The 22410-nt window shown below is 41.0% G+C and overlaps 1 protein-coding gene and 1 pseudogene across 1 annotated transcript in view; both read right to left on the bottom strand.

Moving 5' to 3' along the window:
- Nucleotides 1-5216: 5216 nt before the first annotated feature.
- LOC142443426 (uncharacterized) overlaps nt 5217-22410 on the bottom strand; it is a 32036-nt gene continuing 14842 nt past the window's right edge. Inside the window, exons 2-6 of the mRNA XM_075544807.1 lie at nt 18263-18414; nt 12626-12790; nt 10297-10423; nt 7102-7264; nt 5217-6756 (exon numbers count right to left, since the gene is read on the bottom strand). Of these exons, the coding sequence (XP_075400922.1) occupies nt 5880-6756; nt 7102-7264; nt 10297-10423; nt 12626-12790; nt 18263-18307 (1377 nt within the window). The 5' untranslated portion in view covers nt 18308-18414 and the 3' untranslated portion in view covers nt 5217-5879. The remainder of the gene's footprint in view (nt 6757-7101; nt 7265-10296; nt 10424-12625; nt 12791-18262; nt 18415-22410) is intronic.
- Nucleotides 20974-21463, bottom strand: LOC142430359 (small ribosomal subunit protein eS25 pseudogene; annotated as a pseudogene).

The following is a 22410-nucleotide window of genomic DNA, read 5'->3' as shown; positions in this document are numbered from 1 at the left end:
CGGAAATAATGTTATGGTTGGAGGATTCCCACCACATGAGGAACTGTCTGAAAGGGTCGCGCATGAGGAAGGTTGCGAACCACCGCTCTAGGGTCAGAGCAGAACTGCCGATCCACAATCAAGAGTAAGTTTTAGAGACTCCTCTGACATCAACGTTGATCTTTCTTTTCTTTTTTTAATTACACGTTTTATTTTAGTATATGTGCTGCTGAAGCGAGCACATATTTTTTTGTAATCATTTTATTGGGGGCTCGTACAATTCTTATTACAATCCATCCATCCATCCATTGTATCAAGCACATCTGTACATTTGTTGCCATCATCATTCTCAAAACAGTTGCCTTCTACTTGAGCCCTTAATATCAGCTCCTCACTTTCCCCCTCTCCACCCTCCCCCATGAACCCTTCATAATCCATAAATTATTTTGTCATATCTTACATGGTCCGATGTCTCCCCTTGCCCCCTCCTCGGTTGTCCATCCCCCAGGGAAGAGGTTATACGTGGATTCTAGTCATCGGTTCCCCCTTTCTTTTCAATGACTGCTTTCTTCACGAGCGAGGTTCCTGCTCCTCAGGTCATTTGTGCTCCATGGATAAAATCTGTGCTTGTGTCAAAATGCAGATGGGAGACTCAAGGTCATATTGTCACCTTTGTGGACTTGTTTTAATTTTTTAACCTGAGTTCATATATGAGGACTGTTCCACAGGCAGCCCCTGGGCTTGTTTCAGCTGATATTAAGCGTCTTCATCATGTTTACCACAGATATAGTCATTTTGATTTCTGGGTATTCCATCCGAAGAAGTCCATGTGTATAGTCAGCTGCCTTTTCTGTTGTTGAAAAGAGATATTTGCTATGAAGAAGTTGTCAGTCCTGCAAGATCTATCATGCAAATTCCAGTTTCCTTTCTGTCACCAAGATCATATTTTCCAACTACGGTTCCTCCTTCTTTGGCACCAAACTTTTGCATTCCAACCACCAAAAATGACCAGTGCATCTCAGTTGCATGTTTGATCCAATTTCAGACTGAACATGTTGGTACAGTTCTTGTTTCTTCATCACTAGCTTTTGCTTTTGAAGCAAACATTTGAGTCATAGTTCTGTTGACAGGATTTCCTTGAAGGGAGAATAGATATAATCCTATGACAGACATAACTAGACTTTAAGATCGATTTTTAAATGTCCTTTGAGATAATATCAAGTCATTCCTCTTGACTGTTATTTACAGCATAGCAAATCATATAATTTTCTGACTCAAAGTACTAGTCTTTTAGTTCACGAATGCCTAGAATGCTGATCTTTATAAATTCCATTTAATTTTTAAATTTTGCATAACCTTGTCATTTCAAAAAATTTATATTTTTTGGTGTTTTTTCCCATTTCACTTTTGACAACTTCCAATTTATCTAGATTCATACGTCACACATTCCAAGTTCCAAACATCAGCAGATTTTTTGCTTATTTATTTTAAAAAAACCCTTTTGTTTATATACTGTGAAATATTTATTTATCACGACAAATCAATGAAATTTTGTCTTGAAGCATGGTGTAGCATGGGGAACAACAGTCTTCAGACCGGGTACTCCTGTATGGGCGTATCTGCATGTGGGCTGACCCACCTGGAGATGGAGAGAGGAGCGGTGTCTCGGTTCCTAAGACCATCGGAAATAAGTGTTTTAGGTAACCCCTGTGAAAGGTTGTTCAATCCCCAAAGGGATCCTGATCCACAGGTTTAGAACCACAGGTGTATACTAATAAATTGTTAGCTAGTGCCCTGGACTGTGTACTGACACTGTTTGCAACAAACTCAACACAGTGTGACTCTACACATTCCTCGTGGTCACTGATATATTTGAGTCCACTGTGTCAACCGCTGGATTAATCCATCTTAGTTGGATCTTCCTCCTTTACACTGGCCAACCACGATGCCTTCCTCCCCTGCGGAGTGGTGCCGCCTAAAAACATGTTTAGGTTGTGAGATAAAATCTCATCATCCTTACTTCTTTTAAAAAAATTGTTTTATTAGGGGCTCATACAACTCTCATTACAATCCATACATAATTGTGTAAAGCACATTTGTACATTCATTGCCCTCATCATTCTAAAAACATCTGCTCTCTACCCAAACCCCTGGCATTAGCTCATTTTCCCCCTCCCTCCCCACCCCCATTAACCCGTGATAATTTACAAAACATTATTTTGTCATATCTTGCCCTGTCCGATGTCTCCCTTCACCCACTTTTCTGTTGTCTGTCCCTCAGGGAGGAGGTTATATGTAGATCCTTGTAATCAGTTCCCCCTTCCCAACCTACGCTCCCCCACCCTCCCATTACCGCCACTCACACCACTGGTCCTGAAGGGATCATCCGCCTTGGATTCCCTGTGTCTCCAGTTCCTATCTGTACCAGTGTACACCCTCTGGTCTAGTCAGATTTGTAAGGTAGAATTGGGATCATGATAGTGGGGTGGGGAAGCATTTAGGAACTAGAGGAAAGTTGTATGCTTCATCGTTGCTACATCACACCCTGACTGGCTCGTCTCCTGTAAGGGGTATCCAGTGGCCTACAAATGGGCTTTGGGTCTCCACTCCACACCTCATTCACAATATTTTTTGTTCTGATGATGCGTGATCCCTCATCCCTTCGACACCTCATGATCACACAGGCTAGTGTGCTTCTTCCATGTGGGCTTTGTTGCTTCTGAGCTAGGTGGTCGCTTGTTTACTTTCAAGCCTTTAAGATCTCACACGTGATCTCTTTTGATAGCTGGGCGCCATCAGCTTTCTTCGTCTTTTAAAAATTTTAATAAATTATTCTATTGGGGGTTCTTACAGCTCTTATAACCACCCATACATCAATTGTATCAGTCACATTTGTACACAGGTTGCCATCATCATTTCCAAAACATTTTCTTTCTACTTGAGCCCTTGGTATCAGCTCTTTTCTACCCCTCCCAACCTCGTGAACCCTTGATCATTTATATTTTGATTTTCATATTTTATACTGTCTGCTGTCTCCCTTCACCATGTTTCTGTTATTCATCCTCCGAGGGGAGGATGGTTTGTATGTCGATCATTGTGATTGGTTCCCCCTTTCTCTCTCTTCTCTCCCCCACAACCTTCCTCCTACCCTCATGGTATTGCTACTCTCAATACTGGTCCTGAGGGGTTTATGTGTCCTGGATTGTGTGTGTTGAGAGCCCTTATCTGTACCAGTGGATGTGCATCAGCAGATGTTTGCCGCTGTTTCTTCTCGAGTTGTGTGCCACCAGCAAATGAAGATCCAGAAGGCTCCACTCCCACGGGCTTTCCTCCATTCCCACTACTGTGCTCACCTCCATTCTAAGCAAGCACATCTTCCTCAGTTACATTTCGATGCCCTTGGACCCAGGGGATTGCAGAACCCAGCCAAGAAGTAGGGAATGCTACGGGAGGGGACGCTAGTGTAGTGTTGTGAATTACTTCTGGCCAGTCTTTGTAACTCCCACCTGAATGACTGGGTTGGACTATGTAATTAATAAGTGCTTTTGGCATCCCAAAGGGGGTTGGATAGTTTTCTGGTATTGTTAATAAACTGCCTGGTGGCCTGGTGGGGGTTAGACCATGCAAATAAGGTGTATGGAAACCTAATTCGGAGATTGGTCCATTTGAACATCTCACTGGGTTTAAAATGTGCTGTCTCAGAATTGTTGAGGAGGATCTCACAACCATCAAGAAACATAAACCAACAGGAGCACATCCTTTGGACCTAGGGTCCCTAAGTTGGGAATTTCCTTGATGCGGGGTCAGAGATTATGTTACTGCAGACCAGGAGGGATGCTGAGAAGCAATAGCACTGGCATTAAGAGCAGGGGAACTTCCTGGCTCACCGAACCAGAATGTTGAGTGCCTTTCAGCAGAAGGCTTGCTGATAGACTGGGGTACCCCTGGGTCCTGGGTCGACTTGCTGACCAACAGAGCTAGAGCTGAGCACCTTCAGGCCAAGCCGTATTCCAGCCACCTAGTCAGCAGAGCTAAAAGAGTTCTGTAACACCTGCCAGAGTAGGGTAGGGTCCAGATAAAAGGCCAAGGGCTTGCGAGAGACCTGCTTAGGAGTTCTGGTGAGGAAAGGCTGTCTTGAGTGAAGACGTTGTCTTGAGTTGTGTCTAATCTTTAGTTTTAATCTGTTACTTCCCTAATAAGCCCCTCACAGCGGACACTGTGGACTTCTGCGGTAGAGATAAACAGAGAGAGCTGTGCGGAGGATTTTGGTGACAGGATTAGTAAAGAAGTTGAGGGAGGGTGCATATGTGACCTTTGACTCACTGAATCAGGTTTGAGTAGGTGACGTTGCTCTAACCTCTGTCCTACAGGAACCAGCCTTGGGCAGCTAATGTGGACGATCGTGATCTTTCCTGGCCTACTGTGAAATTAGAGGAGGTCAGATACCACCAGCACGCTATTTTTAAAGCTGGTAAAGATCGATGAGTAGTGGTATGTCCATCAGCTTTGTATAAATGTTGATTCCCATCATACCCCCACCCCCTTATGAAATCAGAACAGGCACTGATGCTATTACTACTACTACTCCCTCTACCTTTTTTACAAAAGTGAAATTCAGTAGAATCCGTTGTCATTTACGTTACAAAGATGCTCTGGACTCAGTGCCTCCTGTCTAATTTCAAATCAAGGTCAAAGGCAGTGAAACCCACACGCCATTGAGTTTTGTGTGACTCCTAATAACCCTACCAAAAAAACGAGAACAGAACTTCTCCATACACCTTCTGAGGCTGTTCAGACTTATAGAAGCAACCTACCTGCCTTTCACTCCTGGACGGCAAGTGGGTTCAAACTGCCTTCCTTGCAATTAGCAGCCCAACTCTTGACCCACTGCACCGCCGCAGCTCCTAAGGACAGTGGAGAACGCTCAAAGAACGAACGTAAGTCACGAGACTGTCCTCTAATATCTTGTTCCAAATTCTAATTTCTGTTAGAAACATGAGTAGTGCTACTGACTAGAAACAAAGAAATGTGAAAGCTACATTTTCTAATATTTCAGAACGAAAGAAAAGGTCGGTATTGAATCATTGGCCCAGAACATAAATTGGAACAATATCAAACCTTTATGTCATCATTGGTATACATTAAAAACAGAATGAAAAGTAGAAATTAAAAAACACCTTTTGCATAAAATGTACATAAAATGATGCATTAGCATTGAAAAACATTACATACACACAACTTGAGGTACAACAAACACTGTAATGCAAATGAGACATAGTTTATACAACTGTACAAGGAATTACAATTGTGTCTAACAATATATGTCAGGTACAGCTAAAAGGTTAAACAAAAAAAAAACAACCTAAAAGGCTACCATTAACTCAATTCTGTAAGAGAGTATCCCTTTTACTTCATAATAAAGCTGTACTCTAGGATTCTGACGCCCAGGTTTTGGAAGTGGACTGTGAGAACTCCGAGGGCATTAGCACCGCCATCATTTTGGTTAGTAGCTTGGATTATGGAATACAAAGTTAATGCTCTGAAATATAAATCCCCACCTATGCCACAATTAAAAAAAATAAACAGGTGCTTAGTCATTTGCCATACTCAGGGACATAGTGGGATATTTTTTATCTGAAACATTTATATAAAAATAGAGCCAGAAATCAACACAAAAGATCCATATTAAGAATGTGACACAAAAGCTATTATCATATGTATAAAAATAAAATATTTTGTTGCTACTAAAAGTTTTTACATAGGGAATCAATAAGCCTGAAGCTCCCCTATATTCTTTACATTCATAGGGCTTTTGGTTCTGTTTTTCCCCATCAGTTGTTCCCTGTGTACATAATAAGGCTTTCTGGATGAATGAAGGCTTTCCAACACGTCTTGTCTTCTTAAAGTTTCTCTGTACCGTGTTTTCTCAAATGTCTTTTAAAAGAGCTGAGGTATTTGTAGACTTTTCCACACTGCTTACATTCATAGGGCTCCTTGCCAGAGTGTATCCGCATATGTAATTGTAGGGAGTTTTGACAAGAGAATGCTTTCTCACATTGCTTACACTGGTAGGGCTTGTCTGCAAGGTGTGTGCTCAAGTGCTGTTGGAGGCTGGTAGACACACTGCAGACCTTCCCACATTGCTTGCACTCACTGAGGTCTTCATCGGTGTGCACTCTCATATGTAACCTCAGGGATGTTTGCCAGGGGTAGGCCTTTCCACACTGCTGACACTGATAGGGTTTTTGCAGCGCATGCGTACTCATGTGTTGCCGCAGGCTGGAAGACATACTGTAGACTTTCCCACATTCCTTACATTCATAGGGTTTCTCCCCAGTGTGCATGTTGACATGCTGTCGAAAGTATTTGGGACACCTGAAACCTTTGCCACAGTGCTTGCATTCGTAAGGTTTCTGTTCTCGGTGTATTCTCTCGTGTCCGTGGAGAGAGGAGTAACAAGTGAAGGCCTTCCCACACTGCTTGCACTTATAGGGCTTCTCCCCAGTGTGCGTCCTCTCGTGCTCTTGACGGGATGAGTAAAAGGTGAAGGCTCGCCGGCAGTACTTGCATTCATAGGGCTTCTCGCCAGTGTGCGTCCGCACATGTTCTCGGAAGTAAGTGGGACAACTGAAGGCTTTCCCACATTCCTTACACGCATAGGGTTTCTCACCAGTGTGTCTTCTTAAATGTAGTTTCAGGGAGGAGGAATGCATAAAGGTTTTCCCACATACGTCGCATACAAGCATTTTCTGTTCTCTGGGACCGCTCATGTTTTCCCTGGAGGTGAAAGGGGAGGAAGTACTCATTATGCCCACAGACGCCAATCTCAGTGCCTGGGTAGGTTCTCAGCACTATCTGCAGCATTTCAGAGGAGAATCCCCCAACACTTGGGTGTAAACAGAAATAAAGCCTTTACTCTCAAACTCTTTCTCAGTATGGGGTTCCTGACCATTGTTTCCAACTTAATTATGTTTTAGACCCTCAATATCTGTATCATATTTATGAAAATATTGTCTTGTGAAGATTCTAAGTACACAACTGCTTACATTGACATATGTTTGTAATTCTGAAACATCTTCAAGCTCTTTTGAGAACCCCCCTTCCCGTGTGAGTGCCACTCACCTTGAGTGCTTTTCCTGTACGCCATGAAGTTTCTCTTTTTTTCCCAAATAGGACAAGGAATCCTTTCTTACTAAGTTTGTGTCTTTCTCTCCATTGAAAATTTCTTTTCCAAAATTACTTTGTTGAGGACTTGATCCACGGCTATTATCTTGGATATAGCTATCTGTAAAAATTGATAAGAACAGTTAATTTCCTGGGGATAAACGTGGTGGTTAGAGGAAAGAAAATCGACCAAGTGGAGATCTTTTTTTCATGTGGCGATCCAGAAAGTACATAAACATATGGACTCATGGGCATGTGAGCAAAGGAAGACTCTGTAACAAAGAATTCAACTTGGTCACGTGTCTTTGATTTCTGAAAACGACCCGAGGAACTGACGTGTCCTTGCTTTTCAACATCGCTAGGCAAGGACAGTAGGCCTTACACCTAGCTAACTACCTTCAGTAAGGTTGAGGGACATGACGCAATCAAGTGTGCATATTCATTTGGGTCTCAGTGGGGCTTCCTCTTTGGGCTTTCCTGAATTGGTGAGAACATTCACACCCAGGAGAAGATATGGAACGTCCCTGGAGACAGTGGAAGCCTTATGCCAAGAACTCTTCCAGATCTTTATGATACATCTCTTCAGTTGGCTCCTTTTTGGTTATAATGAATGAGTAACTGTAGAAATAATAATAAGCCCCAACCCCAACTCACTGCCATTAAGCTGATTCTGACTCAGAAATCCTACAGAACAGAGTAGAAGTAGCCACTTTAGGTTTCCCAGGCCATAAATCTTTACAAGAACACAACACCTCACACTCCTAAAGATTGGCTGGTGGGTTTGAACTGCTGATGTTGTGGTGAGCAACTCAATGGGAAACCCACTACACCACCAGGGTTCCTTAGAAGAGCTAAGTCTCTGTGAGTTTTCTGAGCTGCTACAGAGGTTTAGCAAATCCAGAGGAGCAGTGACTCCGCAGGAACTCGAAGGACAGTGAGTCTGTGTGCTCCCATATCTGGTGGCTGGTGGTGAGGGAAAGGTTGCCTGGGCAGGTGATGGACAGAATCTTTCTAGTTCCTGGCCTAGTTCCCAAACACTACAGAAAGAGAATCGAGACCCAGCTGGTAAGACTTATACAGACCCCTAAGCCTAAAGCTGGTCTTGAATGACCTGGCACTTCATTGTCTAGGATGTTCTGGCCCAGTTAGGGTGACCGGGAATGAAACCTGATTCAACTCTGGTTTGTCAGGTCCTAGAGCAAAGGCCATGAACGTGACTGGCAATGAGGAATGGAGATGTGGGAAGAGACATTTCCAGCTGGGAATTGGATCATAGTGCTAAAAGTATGGCTTGACTACTTCCCCCCATTTTACAGTGCAGTCTTTGAAAATACTAGGAGGACTTTGGAAGTCAGAGAACCGGGTCAAAATGATGGCCTATCTAAGAAACAAGTTACTGTGAAGCTAATCAGATTCATGGAAATCCCATGTTTGTCAGCGTAAAACTCTGCTCCACAAGGTCTTTCATGGATGATGTTTTTGAAGCGGATCACCAGGTTGTTCTTCTGGTGCCTCTGGATGGACTTAAACGCAGTCAAATACATTGACTGTGCCACCTAGGATCTCCACCTACTAAAGAATAGTTCTAAAATGATGGGGCCTGATATCGACATATACCATTAGAAAAGCAGAGTAGGGAGGACCTGAGCAAAATACATATGCCAAAATGCCAAGTTAAAAGAGGAAAAGTAGAAACCATTTTGCTGAGAAGGTACTGTGGAAACTAAAATCATAGGATCCTTAGAAGAGAGTACAGGGGCATAACTGTCGGAACTAGCCTTTAATCGCGGATTAGCTGATACAACAGCAAAAGCACAGGCATCAGAAGTCAAAACAGATACATGCTAGATCATTACAATTGAACATTTTGTCATCAGAGGACTTTGCCAAAAAAATAAAAAGGTATTAAAGACAATCGATGAATTGGGAGAGTATCTTTGGGAACCATGTATGTGATCAAAGTCCAATATTTTATATATGTATATATTCATATATATATATATAACTGAACAATAAAAAGACAAATAGCCCAATAAGAAAAATCAGCAAAAGACTTGAATAGACATTTCACCAAAGAGGATATTCAAGAGCCCAATATCCACATAAAAAAGTAGTTCAAGATCTTTAGTCATCAGAGAAATGCAGATCAAAACCACAGTGCGATGACCACTTCACTCCCACTAGCACGGCCGCGATTAACAGGATGAGACAAAAACATAAAGTAACCAGGGTTTATTAGAATGTTGAAAAATTGGAACGCATTATAGAGATTCCTCAAAAAGCCAGAACTAGAGCCGCCATGGGACGCAGCAATGCCATGCCTAGGTTTACACCGAAGGGACCGACAAAGGAGCAACGCAAACCTTCGGATTCCTGGTCCCTCAGATATGAACATTGGTCTGAGTGGCTAAAAAAGAAGGAAAAGTAAAACTGAAGTGGATTTGGAGTCTTTAATAACTTACAAGTTCATCTCAAACACAGGGGGGAAACGTAGCAATGCAAACAGAGATGTACATGACAATATTCACGACAGCGCTACCCACAACAGTCAGACGGTGGAAACTTAAAGTCTCTCAAAGGAAAAGTAGAGACAAAATATAATCAATCCATACAATAGAATGTCAGCTATAAAGAGAAATGCACTGATGAGACATTGAGAATACGATAAGTAAAAGTAGCCAATCACAAAAGAAGAAATTTTATATGATCTCACTTATACAAAAATGACAAGAATAAGCAAACATGTATCTCTCTGCTCCATAAACTGCCCACCCTTATAATCATAGGAAACCTTGAAATTTTCATAAATGGTAGTATTTTTATGAATACATAGTTCTTTGACCTCAAGGTCTAAGACAGTGGTTCTCAACCTTCCTAATGCCGCGAACCTTTAATACAGTTTCTCATGTAGTGGTGACCCCCCCCAACCATAAAATTATTTTCGCTGCTACTTCATAACAGTTTGCTACTGTTATGAATCAGGCAACCCCTGTGAAAGGGTTGTTCGACCCCTCAAAGGTTCAACCCACAGGTTGAGAACCACTGGTCTCAGATGGTATCATTTACTATCACATTTTCACCCCTCAGCCCAAATAAAAAATACGATGTGGAAGATACACAAAAGACTAGGCGAGCAAATTATGAAATCCTTACCTACTGAGGCTAAGTTCTGCAAAGTTTCTAGCATCACATCCTTATAGAGCTTCCTCTGGGAGGGGTCCAGCAATGCCCACTCTTCCCGTGTGAAGTTAACAGCCACATCCTCAAAGACCACCACGTCCTAAAAGATGACACATACCATTATAGAAAGGCACTATATCCCCAGTGCATGCATTCCTGCTACCAGCCGTGTGTGCTGGACTCATTCACAGATGCTGGACCCTAGGGACTCAGCACCCTCGTGTGCAATGATCATCACTAAGGCAATAAAATACGATGTACTCAGGGTGCTAAGTGCTTGAAAACAAACAAGGAGGCAACAGTGATGGGTATAGATTTATGCTCCTCAAATCATTAAGAGCAATTCTTTCTAGTGACATTAGGTGAATTCTGGGGCAGGTTAAAAGTTGACAAAGGAAATCCTCATTCAGAAAACAATAGAAACGGACACTTAGCTTAGGCATTATTTTCTTATCAGATACAAAGAACTTGAGCCAGAATATCTGGGTGTTACAAACACGTAGGGCTAACCACCAAGGTGCTTGGCTCAAACTGAGTTCCACTTGAAGGCAGAGGGCCTGGCCCGATTCCCTCAGACTCAGCTGAGGTAGAGGTGGTCTTCCCCCAGGGTGATGGGGCACTCTGCGCAGCGAAGGCAGCCAAGGCCTTGGAACCAGACAACACCTGGCAAAAAGGAGGAACACATAACTCCCCCCAAATGTGCCAGGTCAACAGTGTGGCTCAAATCAAGAGCTGGGTGGCAGCATTTACAAAAAGCAGTATCAATAAAGAGAGGCGCTGGAATGGCGCCATAGATGATTTCAATAGAAATGGAAATAAACAGCCCTAATCAATAACTCAGAGCAATAGGGGAAGAGGACAATTCTTGGGTGGGGATATATAGAAGTATGTTTTGTTATCTGTCAGTTTTACAAAACTACAAATCTATTAAAGTTTTATTAATAGCAGAGATGCATTTTTCAAAAGAAGAAACACACAGCTAAGGAGCCCCAGCAGTGTGACCCCAAAGATTTGGCATTATAAATGCTAATTAAAGCCAAAAACCACCAATGGCAAGGGGTGGGGAGTGAGCCCTTAAGGTATTTTCTGATTGAATAACATTTGCAAAATTGTAGATGGCAGGATTTTGGTTAATCATCTTTTACAAGAGGTAAATCTCTTACTGAACATAAATCTTCCAATTCAAGTATAAAATTTTTTTTAGTATTTACTTCAGTTCACGTATTTCAGGTGGCTCTATAGTAGCATGATTACTTTGACTTAAGATTTTTACAGTACTAGACCAATGCTGAACTTTGTGAGTATAAATATTTAACATTCTCCTAATTATCCATATGCTACCTATCTAAATGTAAATATTAAAATATCCATACATAGAGTTCATCATTTGAATTGTGGTTTGATTTCTTAGGGTAATGTTCTGCATAAATATATATATATATATATATATATCTGGGACACATATTGCACTATTTCCAGCTATGTAAATAACTATCTTACAGATATATACTATGTTTAGGAGATATAATAAGTATTTCAATAATAATTTATCCTACATACATTTAAAATTTTATATCTAAATGGTAATATGAAACTATTTAAAATGTAATAAGTACTTCATTGAAAAACTAATTTTTAATTGTTATTAAAAGTGAGGATTTAGGTGAACAAGGGAGAAAAAAGGAAACAACTCTCACTGAGTCAATTCTGACTCTTCGTAACCCTAAAGGGCAGCCCCTGTGCGTCTCTGGGCTATAAATCTTTGCAGGGACTCACCGCTTCGAGAACAGCTGGTGGGTTCCAACTGCTGACCTGCCGTTAGCAACCCAGCACAAAACCCACTCCACCACCAGACTCCTTATAAAACATGAAAGCTAGAAAAACCCCAAAACATCAAAGCAGGACATTTACCAAAATTACGTAAGTTAAAAAGCAAAAATTATGAATATTTTTCATAATATTCATTGGTTGCATGGAGTAATACTTGGCAAGCATTCAAGTGGCAAAACACTGAAGCAAAGACAACATGGTGAAAATCAATGAGTGCTATAGTAATGCAATACGCCAATAAAGGAGGAAATGATTATAGGTTCAAAAAGCTGATGAAAACAGAAAATAACTGAGCAAACGGGGTGTCTTGAAAAGCAAGGAGAATCCTATAATTCTATGAGTTAAACTGGTTAAAGGAGATAAAACACAGTGTTTGTCTTAAAATCCCCCTCTCAGAGCTAGGATGTCGTAACAAAAACAAGGAGCCGCAGTGGAAGGAGCTCGGGGGTTTCTCGGAGGGGAGTATACAGGCCTGGCTGGGCAATCTGGGCGACGCAGTCAGTCTGCTTGGATGCTCCCTTCTCGGCCTTCGGGTCAGCCGTGGCTTTTCCCGCGCGGTGGCCGGTCCTTGCACAGGATGGCGCTTGAATTTCAGTTTCAGTCCGATGGTGGGCTGGCAAGTCCAAATGAGTTTCTCCTTTCAGAACGAAGACAAATGAATCCAAGAGTCAGTGCATTTAAGTTTGTAAAAAGTACTACATAAAATCCTTCTCATTTGAACACTAAGGATCTTTTGGTCAATGTCTTTTCCGTTACCAGGGCCCTTTGAAAAGTCTGCTTTTTAAAAGATTATCACCTTCCTGGCCCACCAAGCTTTGACGACGATTTTCCTGCTCAGAGCAGCCAATCCAGAGAGAGGACCATATGGGCGGCCCCACAATGAGACACGACACCCCTCACTGACCCATAGCTCTGCGGCGTCAACACTGGAGACACAGTGTGGGAATTGTGCATGATCTGATCCCACCACACCGAGGCAAAGCACTAAGGGCGTGCAACAGAACAGCAAGGGGAGCAGAGCAATGAAGTCCCCTTGGAACACCAAATATAGACTCTGGGGCCAAGCGCTTGGAAGCCCATCAGACTCAACCGGAAAACACTCCTAAGAGCCAACAAACAGTCCTTGAACTAACTACAAGCCTTTCTTTTTTGTTGTTTTGTTGTTTTGGTCACTGGGTTTTTGTTGATGTTCGGTTTTATTTTGTTGCTTGGTTTTGCTCTGTCTTGTTTCTATGCATGTTGTTATATCCGCAGGTCTGTCTAAATAAGATAGGCTGGATGAACAATCTAGAGGAGAAAACAACAGGACTGACAGTTTCCGGGAGGACATGGGAGAGGGGAAGGTTGGGGGAAAGGAAATGGTGTTAAGAAAGCCAGGGACAAGTGAACAAGTGATCAAATCAGTGGTGAGGGGGTGTAGGAGGCCTGGTAGGGCGTAATCAAGGGTAATGTAACCCTTTCACTTACTGAAACTCAAATGAAGGCTGAGCATGATAGTGGGACAAGAGGAAATAGAGGAAAGAGCTAGGAGGCAAAAGGCATTTACAGAGGGCTAAAGAAAAGCATGTATATATGTAAATATATTTATATATGAGGATGGGGAAATAAATCTATGTGCATATATGTATAGGTTTAGTATTAAGGTGGCAAATGGACATTGGGCCTCCACTCAAGTACTCCCTCAATGAAAGAATACTTTGTTCTATTAAATTGGCATTCTATGATGCTCACCTTCCTGACACAATCGCTGAACACAAAGTGGGTGCATAAGCAAATGTGAAGAAAACTGATGGTGACTGGCTATCAAAAGATATAGCATCTAGGGTCTTAAAAACTTGAAGGTAAACAAGTGTCCATCTAGCTCAGAAGCAACAAAGCACACATGGAAGAAGGACACCAGCCTATGTGATAACAAGGTGTCGAAGGGATCAGGTATCAGGCATCAAAGAACAAAAAAATCATATAGTGAATGAGGGGGAATGCGGAGTGGGGACCTAAAGCACATTTGTAGGCAACTGGACATCCCTTTACAGAAAGGTCACGGGGAGAGACGAGCCTGTCAGGGTACAGTGTAGCAACAATGAAACATACCACTATCCTCTAGTTCCTAAATGCTTCCTCCTCCACCCACTATCATGATCCAAATTCTACCTCGCAAGTCTGGCTAGACCAGAGGATGTACACTGGTGCATATAAGAACTGGAAACACAGGGAATCCAGGACAGATGATCCCTTCAGGACCAGTGGTGAGAGTGGCAATACCTAGAGGGTGGGGGGAGGGTGGGGTAGAAAGGGGGAACCAATTACAGGGATTTACATATAACCTCCTCCCTGGGGGACGGACAACAGAAAAGTGGGTGAAGGGAAACATTGGACAGTGTATCATCTGACAAAACAATTTATAAATTATCAAGGGTTCATGAGGGAGGGGGAAAATGAGGAGCTGATGCCAGGGGCTTAGGTGGAGAGCGAATGTTTTGAGAATGATGAGGGCCATAAATGTACAAATGTGCTTTACACAATTGATGTATGTATGGATTGTGATAAGAGTTGTATGAGCCCTTAATAAAATGACTTTTTTAATTAAAAAAAAAGAAAGGAAAAGTTTTGAAAATGATAATGGCAAAAAAAGAGAGAGAGAGAGAGAGAGACAAGAGGACTAAATGAGCTAATGTGGCAAAAATCTTTTTGGAAATTGCTTCAAATTTGTAGTTGCTGAATAAATGCAATGTTTTATCATAAACAAAATCAAACAAAATAAAAACTGAGGACCAAGGACTCAAGCAGAAAGCAAATGTTTTGAGAACGATGATGGCAACAAATGTACAAATGTGAAATGTACAAATGTGCTTGACACCATGGATGGATGTATGGATTGTGATAAGAGTTGTACGAGCCCCCAATAAAATGATTTTAAAAAAAAACAAGAAAAGTATGCACACAAAAAAGTTAACATTAACAATTAGTTGCAGTACTGGTATGAAATGCCTTTTTGGTGTAATAGTAAAGATGTCAAGTGTTATTTTGAAGAAATTTATGTATATAAATGAATGCGGGGGCTTCAAAAGTTCATTGAAAAAATTGAATAAAAAGATAATTGAACTGCTCACAAACTTTTTTTAGGCCTCCTTTCCTGTATGCATGAATGTATTTCATTATTTTTCAGTATTTATTCCTTGGAATTTTTCATTTAAAATTTTTCATACATTTACTCTAAACTTAAAAAAAAATCATTTTATTGGGGGCTTGTGGGATATAAAAAGACTTTTCCTCTGCTTTGTCTCCCCTAAAGATATGCCAAACATTAGAGGCTGTTTGCCAGCACATGGTGGGAGGTCAGATGCTTAGACACATCCTCCCTGAAGGCATTCAGCCTTCAGGCTACTGTCTGGTCCACTGTCAGTGGGGCTCACACCCTACTGATAAAGATGGTAATTGTTGCCATGGAGAGCCAGAGGACAGGTCAAAACTGCCCAGTGACATCCAAAGTTAGGCGGCCATCCTGAATCCAGGATCCGCCCATCTTGTCACCTGTGTACCCCCATCCTTCCCCTTCCTTTGCGTATATACCCCTCGATCGTCCCCCTCTCATCACTGTATTACCTATAGCGCAACCCTTTCCTGTGATGTATGTCTTTACCTGTAATTAGGGGGCTTGCTCGCCCCACAAAGATATATAAGCCTTGGTTAAAAATAAAGATCTCTCCCCCTTGGCTCCTGGTCCCTCTCTCCCTGATGCTCTCTGACAACCCCCCACTGTCCCCTCTCCCAATGTCCTTCCTCATCCTCCCTCTTCTAACTTCTCAGTGGCTGCTGGAATCATGGCCGTCCAGGTGAGCATGCTACCATGAAATGTTTCTGACTCCTTTATTTCTATCTCTCTTCTATCTGTCTTTATTCTCTGACTTTATTATAATATATATATACATATATATATATAAACACCATACAATTGTGCCTATCGAACCCGCGATTAGTTGTGGGGGGATGGCCTTCCCTCACAAGGACTCCCACAACTCATCACCATCCATCCGTCCGTCCGTCCATCCATCCATCCATCATGTCAAGCAGATTTGTACATTTGTTGCCATCATTTTCAAAACATGTTCTTACTACTTGAGTCCTTGGTATCAACCCCTCATCCCCCCCCCCCTCATGAACCCTGGATAATTTATAAATTATTATTATTTTTTCCATGTGTTGCACTGCTCAAGGTCTCCCTTTACTCCCTTATCTGTTGTCCACCCAGCTGGGAAGAGGTTATAGGTAGGTCATTGTGATCAGTTCCCCCGTTCTCCCCCCACCTTCCCCTTAACCCTCTTGGTATGGCTACTCTCAATATTGCTCATTTACTCTAAACTTTGACATGTACTATATGTCTCCCTTTAATTCAAATGATATATCAACATAATGAAATTATTAACATAGTAAATCATATATTCTGTACATATCTTGCCATCATCATTTTCAAAGCATTTTATTTCTACTCGAGCCCTTGGTATCAGCTTCTCATTTCCCCCCTTCCTTCCTCACCTACCCTCCCTCCCTCATGAACCCTTGATACATTATAACTTATTATTTTCATGTCTTTCATCATCTGCTGTCTCCTTCACCCACTGTCTTGTTGTTCATCCCCCTGGAACGGCGCTGTGTGTCGATCCTTGTGATCGGTTCCCCCGCTCGCCCTCATCTTCGCCTCGCCCTCGTGGTAGCTCTACTGGCATTACTGGTCCTGAGGGTCTTCCCTGTCCTGGGTTCCCAGGCTCCTCTCTGTAGCAATGTGCATGTTGTGGTCTACATGGATTTGTAAGGTAGGACTGAGCTCATGATAGTGGGGGAAGGAAGCACTGAAGAACTAGAGGAAAGTTGGATGTTTCATTGGTGCTACCCTGCACCCTGACCTGTCTTGTCTCTTCCTTGTGAGCCTTCTGTGAAGGGATGTCTGATTGGCTATGGATGGGCTTTGGGGCTCCACTCCGTGCCCCCTCCCTGGTTTTTGCTTTAAGGTTAGCATAAACTTACCATGGTCAGGAAAAATTTGTTTTCATGAATTCCTTGAAATGTTCCCTCCCTCTCACTGCCATCGAGTGAATGCTGACTCATAGTACTCCTGTGGGTTTCCGTGATTGTAGCTGTTTATTGGAGTAGAAAGCCCTGTCTTTCTCCCGAGGAGCTGCTGGTGGTTTCAAACCGCCAACCATGGGGATTTCAGCCCAATGCATGACCACTACACCACCAGGGCTCCTCATGGAAAGGTTAGGGCTATTTATTTTACTTAAGCTTTTATCATTATACTAATAAAAGTAAGCTTTTTATCATTTAATTTATATCATCTGGAGGTAATAAATTGATAAACTGGTTTAGCTGTTTCTACATGCTTTATAAGTTTTTTTTAAGATGCAATTTAAAATAATGTGCCCCTTTTTAAGAGACATTTCAACTAACTAATCCAAACCTTAAAAATATATTTACTTATGTAATATCTCCTTAATACTGCTACTGAAAGCTGAACTTAGCGGAAACGATGCTTTTAATCTGTCTCATGAAAGGAAACAATGTCAATTATGGCCTCAAAACAACAAAGACTCAGATATGGAAACAACAAAACACACCCATGGAAGTGCATGAGTTTCCATAGCAGCATATGAAACAAGTAATGTTTCTTAAGTGTATGAATATATAGTTATGCCTTATGAAAAGTTACTTCTGATAGTTCATAATTTGCTAGATTCTTAAATGGAGAAGTTTAATTTAGACTTGTTGGCTAAAAGCAAGCCGTGAAAAACGAAATTCTTAAAGGGAACAATGCAAAGGGGAACTCCTTTTGAAAAATTCATTTAAAAACGATCGGTGAACTCTTAAATTGCTTTTAGATGGAATTTCACACCAGTCTTAGCGAGAGCAAATCTAGGCTTACTTATCAAAATCTTTGATGGAATCTTTTGCCCACCCTGTTTTTTAAATGTGATTGAGTAGAGACTTGGTCTCTTCTTTCAAACGTTCACCTAGTCGACCCTTCAACTGCAAAGTCCTTTGAACCGCTGCTGCGAAGGGCCACCGAGCAGGTTAAGACTCACAGCAAATGTAAGACAAGAAAATGAGATCCTACCTGGCCTTGCGGCGTCCTCATACTGGCTGCTCTGTGGGCGCCCATTGCTGCCGCCACTGTGTCAGTTCATCTCAGGGTCGTCTTCCTCGGGGGTTTGTTGCCGACTTTCCACGTCATCAAGCACCATGTCTTTCTCCAGGGATTGGTCCCTCCTGATGATAAATTCAAAGGACACCATGAAATAGTTACTGATTGTGAGACATTGTCTGTCGTGTGATCCAGTTAGTGCCTTTAAAAGGAACGAGCTGCAGGGCCGGAATGCTTGCTGCTCTTGGTGGCGGAGGCCCTGAATGGTTGAGCCCTGAGCGGGCTCCCCCTTTGGTGTCCCCTCAGATCAGAACACAACGGTTGTTATCCTCTCGGATGGGGTCCAAAGGACTTGGGATTCTGTGGGCCGCAAATCTGAAGAGTTAGATCTGAGCTGACAAATGAAGCATTTGCGTTCGTGAGCAGAAAACCGTAAGGAATGATTCCCCTGAGGGCGTCTCAATGGAGAGACTTCAAAGGTCACAAATACAAGAAATAATCTCTGGGATACAATAGTTTTCATGAGCTGAGCGGATGCCATGGATTTTAGAAAGTGTTTTGGTTTTTCAGCCTCCAAAATTTCACAACTTAGGTTAAGGTGGTCAGACGTCCTGATCTTTAAGAAAGTTTTTTAAAAAGTCCCAATTTTTGGAAAAAATGCACACGACAAGCTAGGGAATGGTGGAAAAATGGGAAGGGAATATACGGTTTTCGGCTGCCATGTGGCTATTTCACCAGGATGAGTTTTATATTATTTTTGTTAGTTTCATAATATTAAACTTTAATAACAAATAATTGTTGAGAACTGATGATCAAGAACTGCTTATCAAAGTTCGCATTGTTGATCAGTTGTTAGAATTCGACCACCATTGTGTGGACTTAATGAACAATGGCATTTCTTGGCATTGGCAACGACGGAAACGTTTTGTAACTGTCTCTCAGACGATACACATCATACTGCGTGCTACTGCTAGTTAAACAAGTGATGTCAACAAATCAGCTATTCAGATAATTTAGGTAAATACATACATTTCCTTGAATTTAGCAGACAGTACTCGTATGATTTATATTTTGTAGTGGTGACAAAAAGTCTAGCGCCAGCCTTGAAAGTTACACTTATGACTTACGTTATGGCAAATTCAGAGAAAAAACAATACAAGTTCGTACTGTTAATATTTAGAAGGATATATAGGATCAAAATTAAAATAATTAAAATATATAGTTACTTTATAACAATCAAATTAATTTAATTTATAAACTAACAATAAAATATGTTCATGTAATTATGTACCTACTTGTGTTTTTAAGTAATATGTATATAATAATTTATAATGTAATTTAAATTTTGTTTTAGATTTTTAACATAATGAGTAAGAAACGAGGATATAAATTCCATGATGATCTAAGAAGTGAATTTCCTTTTAGCAAAAATCCAAAAATGGTTACATGGTAAAATGTGAGAAATGTAATGGTGAATTTTCTATTTCACACAGCGGGAAGAATGATATTTCAAAGCACTTGGAGACACAGAAACAAAAGAGATTTAAAAACTGCTGCATCTTCTTCCAAAATACAGGAATTTTTTTGGAAAACAACTTATGGAGATGAAGAAAAGAAATTAGCATCAGCAGAAGGACTTATGTCTTTTCATGCTATTAATCACAATCATTCCTTCAGATCTATGAACTATACATCACAAGTTGTCAAAAAGTTATTCAACAAAAAATGTGCCTGTGCTAGAACAAAATCCGAGGCAATTGTGTGTGATGTGCTTTCCCCATATGCATTTTCAGAATTAAACAAAAATCTAGAAAAAAATTAATTTTATATCCATATATTCTGACACATCTAATCATAAAGGTATAAAGTTATTTCCAACCATTATTAGATTTTTTGATTCGGAAACTGGAATAAAAATTAGAATTTTAGATTTCATTTCTGTGCCCGGCAAAACTTCTGAAACAATTTTCAGTTCCATTATTAATATTTTGGAAAAAACAATTTAAAACATAAAATGATTGCATATTGTGCAGACAACATGAATGCAAATTTTGGAGAAAAAGCGAGAAGAGGTACAAATAATATTTTTTATAAGTTAAACAAAAACCTTAATCAAAACATTATTGGTGTTGGTTGTGCAGCGCACATAATACGTAACGCCATTCAAACAGCTGCTGATTTGTTGCCCGTAGATGTGGAAAATATTGTGTGTTAGACAGATTGATATATAATACAAGACATGAACAGTTAAATTATAAAGCAGTACCAATGGCTCAGTGTGACTCACTCGCGTGAGAGAGCTGTGAGACACCAGCGGTCTGAGAGAGAGCTAGGCTATCCCAACACAGGCAGCAAACAGCCAGGCAGGTCACCAACCATCAGCCAGGTCACCAACTGTCAGTGCCCAGCCCCAGAGATGTAAATTTCATTCGTGTGATCTTAAAGGGACCTCAACTTACAGTGACACAGTCCAAGGGCTAGGCGTCCCACAGGTAGTGCAGCCTGTAAATTGAGGCACAGAACAAGCAAGGCAGCCGCACACTGGTCCAATGATTAAAGAGTGAGAGACAAGAAAGGCGAGGCTCACCGAGCCACTTATCTCTCGGCCCTTCAATTAATCCCACTTGTGTTTATTGGCCAGGCTGGCAGCACAATAAACTATCTCATATTGTTATTAAAATATATTCTTTTTTTTCTTTTGAGCTAATAAAATTTTATTGTTCAAAATGTACAGTTGGTTGGACCTGCTCACGCATCTTCACCGGCTGCTGGGGCGTCTCCACCCTTGGTGTTCCTGGTGTAAGTGACTTGAGCTCTGGACTTGGAAACCAGCTTGGTAAGTCCTTTACTCAGCAGCTCCTGGAGGGCGGCCCTGGCCAGGGAACCGCGAATCTTCAGTCTCTCTGAGTCAACAGCGGGGGTGATCAGCTTATAGTTGGGAACTTCTTTACAGAGCTTGTCATAGGTGGCTTTGTCAAACAAGACCAGGTTATTGAGCTTGTCCCGAACTTTGCCTTTGGACCACTTCTTCTTTTTGGCCTTGCCCCCAGACTTGTTCACTGGGTCTTTGTCCTTCTTGGCCGACTTCCCGGCATCCTTCTTCTTCTTGTCGTCCTTGGGCGGCATCACGAAGCTCGAGAGCAGCTAGCACCACGCAGCCTCGCTAAGATGTCGGACAAAAAGGACTAAAATATATTCTTATTTTTATATATACACTGTGCACGTTGAAATGCTTATAGAATTTTGTGAAACTGTGGAAGTCGAATATCAGAAAATTCTTGCATATAGTAAAACGAGTTGGTCAGCTCTTTTGTCAGCTGTCCAAAAAATTTTGAAAATATATGACCCTTTGAAATCCTACTTTCTATCACAGGATAAATGTCCTAGAATTTTAGAAGAGTTTTTGGAAAAAGAATCTTCAAAAATTTGGCTAGAGTTGTTACACAACCAAGCAGCTCTTTTTCAAAATGCTATAAAACTTATTGAAGGTGACAAAATTTCAGGTAATCAAAGTAGCAAATGAAGTTAATTATTGAAAATGTCAGTGTCAAGAGCGGTTAGAAAATAATTTTCTTCTGTTAACTATCTGTAATAGCATAAGCCAGCTAGAAGAACAAGGTGCAATAAATCATGCAGCTATCATGAATCACGTTAAAAAGTTCTATAGTAACCGCATAGATTATTTAGAAGAGTGGACAGTACACATTACAATGATATTGAACATTTCACTGGGTTACATTAAAACAATAACTTAATTGGAATGATGTGCAAAAATCATTCAATCATATTACTCAAAATTTCCCATGAAGTAATATTTCAAAAAATGATCTTTTTAATGAGGTATCATTATTAAAATATATATACTGATAAGGAAAAGGTTAAATCTTGGGCATCAGCAAAAATCACAATAGAGAACAAATGGTTAGAAATATTTCATCATTTTGAAACAAACCATGTTCTATACAATAATGCACTAAAAATTGTGGAATATGCACTGTCCTTACCAGCTGCCATGGAACACGTATTTTCTATGGTAAATAAAGTGTGGACATCAGAAAAATCACAATTAAGTGTTGAGACTTTGAAAACCATCTTATGTGTGAAATATAATTTAACAAATT

Source organism: Tenrec ecaudatus, chromosome 1 (genome assembly GCF_050624435.1).
Source record: "Tenrec ecaudatus isolate mTenEca1 chromosome 1, mTenEca1.hap1, whole genome shotgun sequence".
Taxonomy (NCBI): domain Eukaryota; kingdom Metazoa; phylum Chordata; class Mammalia; order Afrosoricida; family Tenrecidae; genus Tenrec; species Tenrec ecaudatus.
This window is presented reverse-complemented; position numbering and strand designations above follow the sequence as displayed.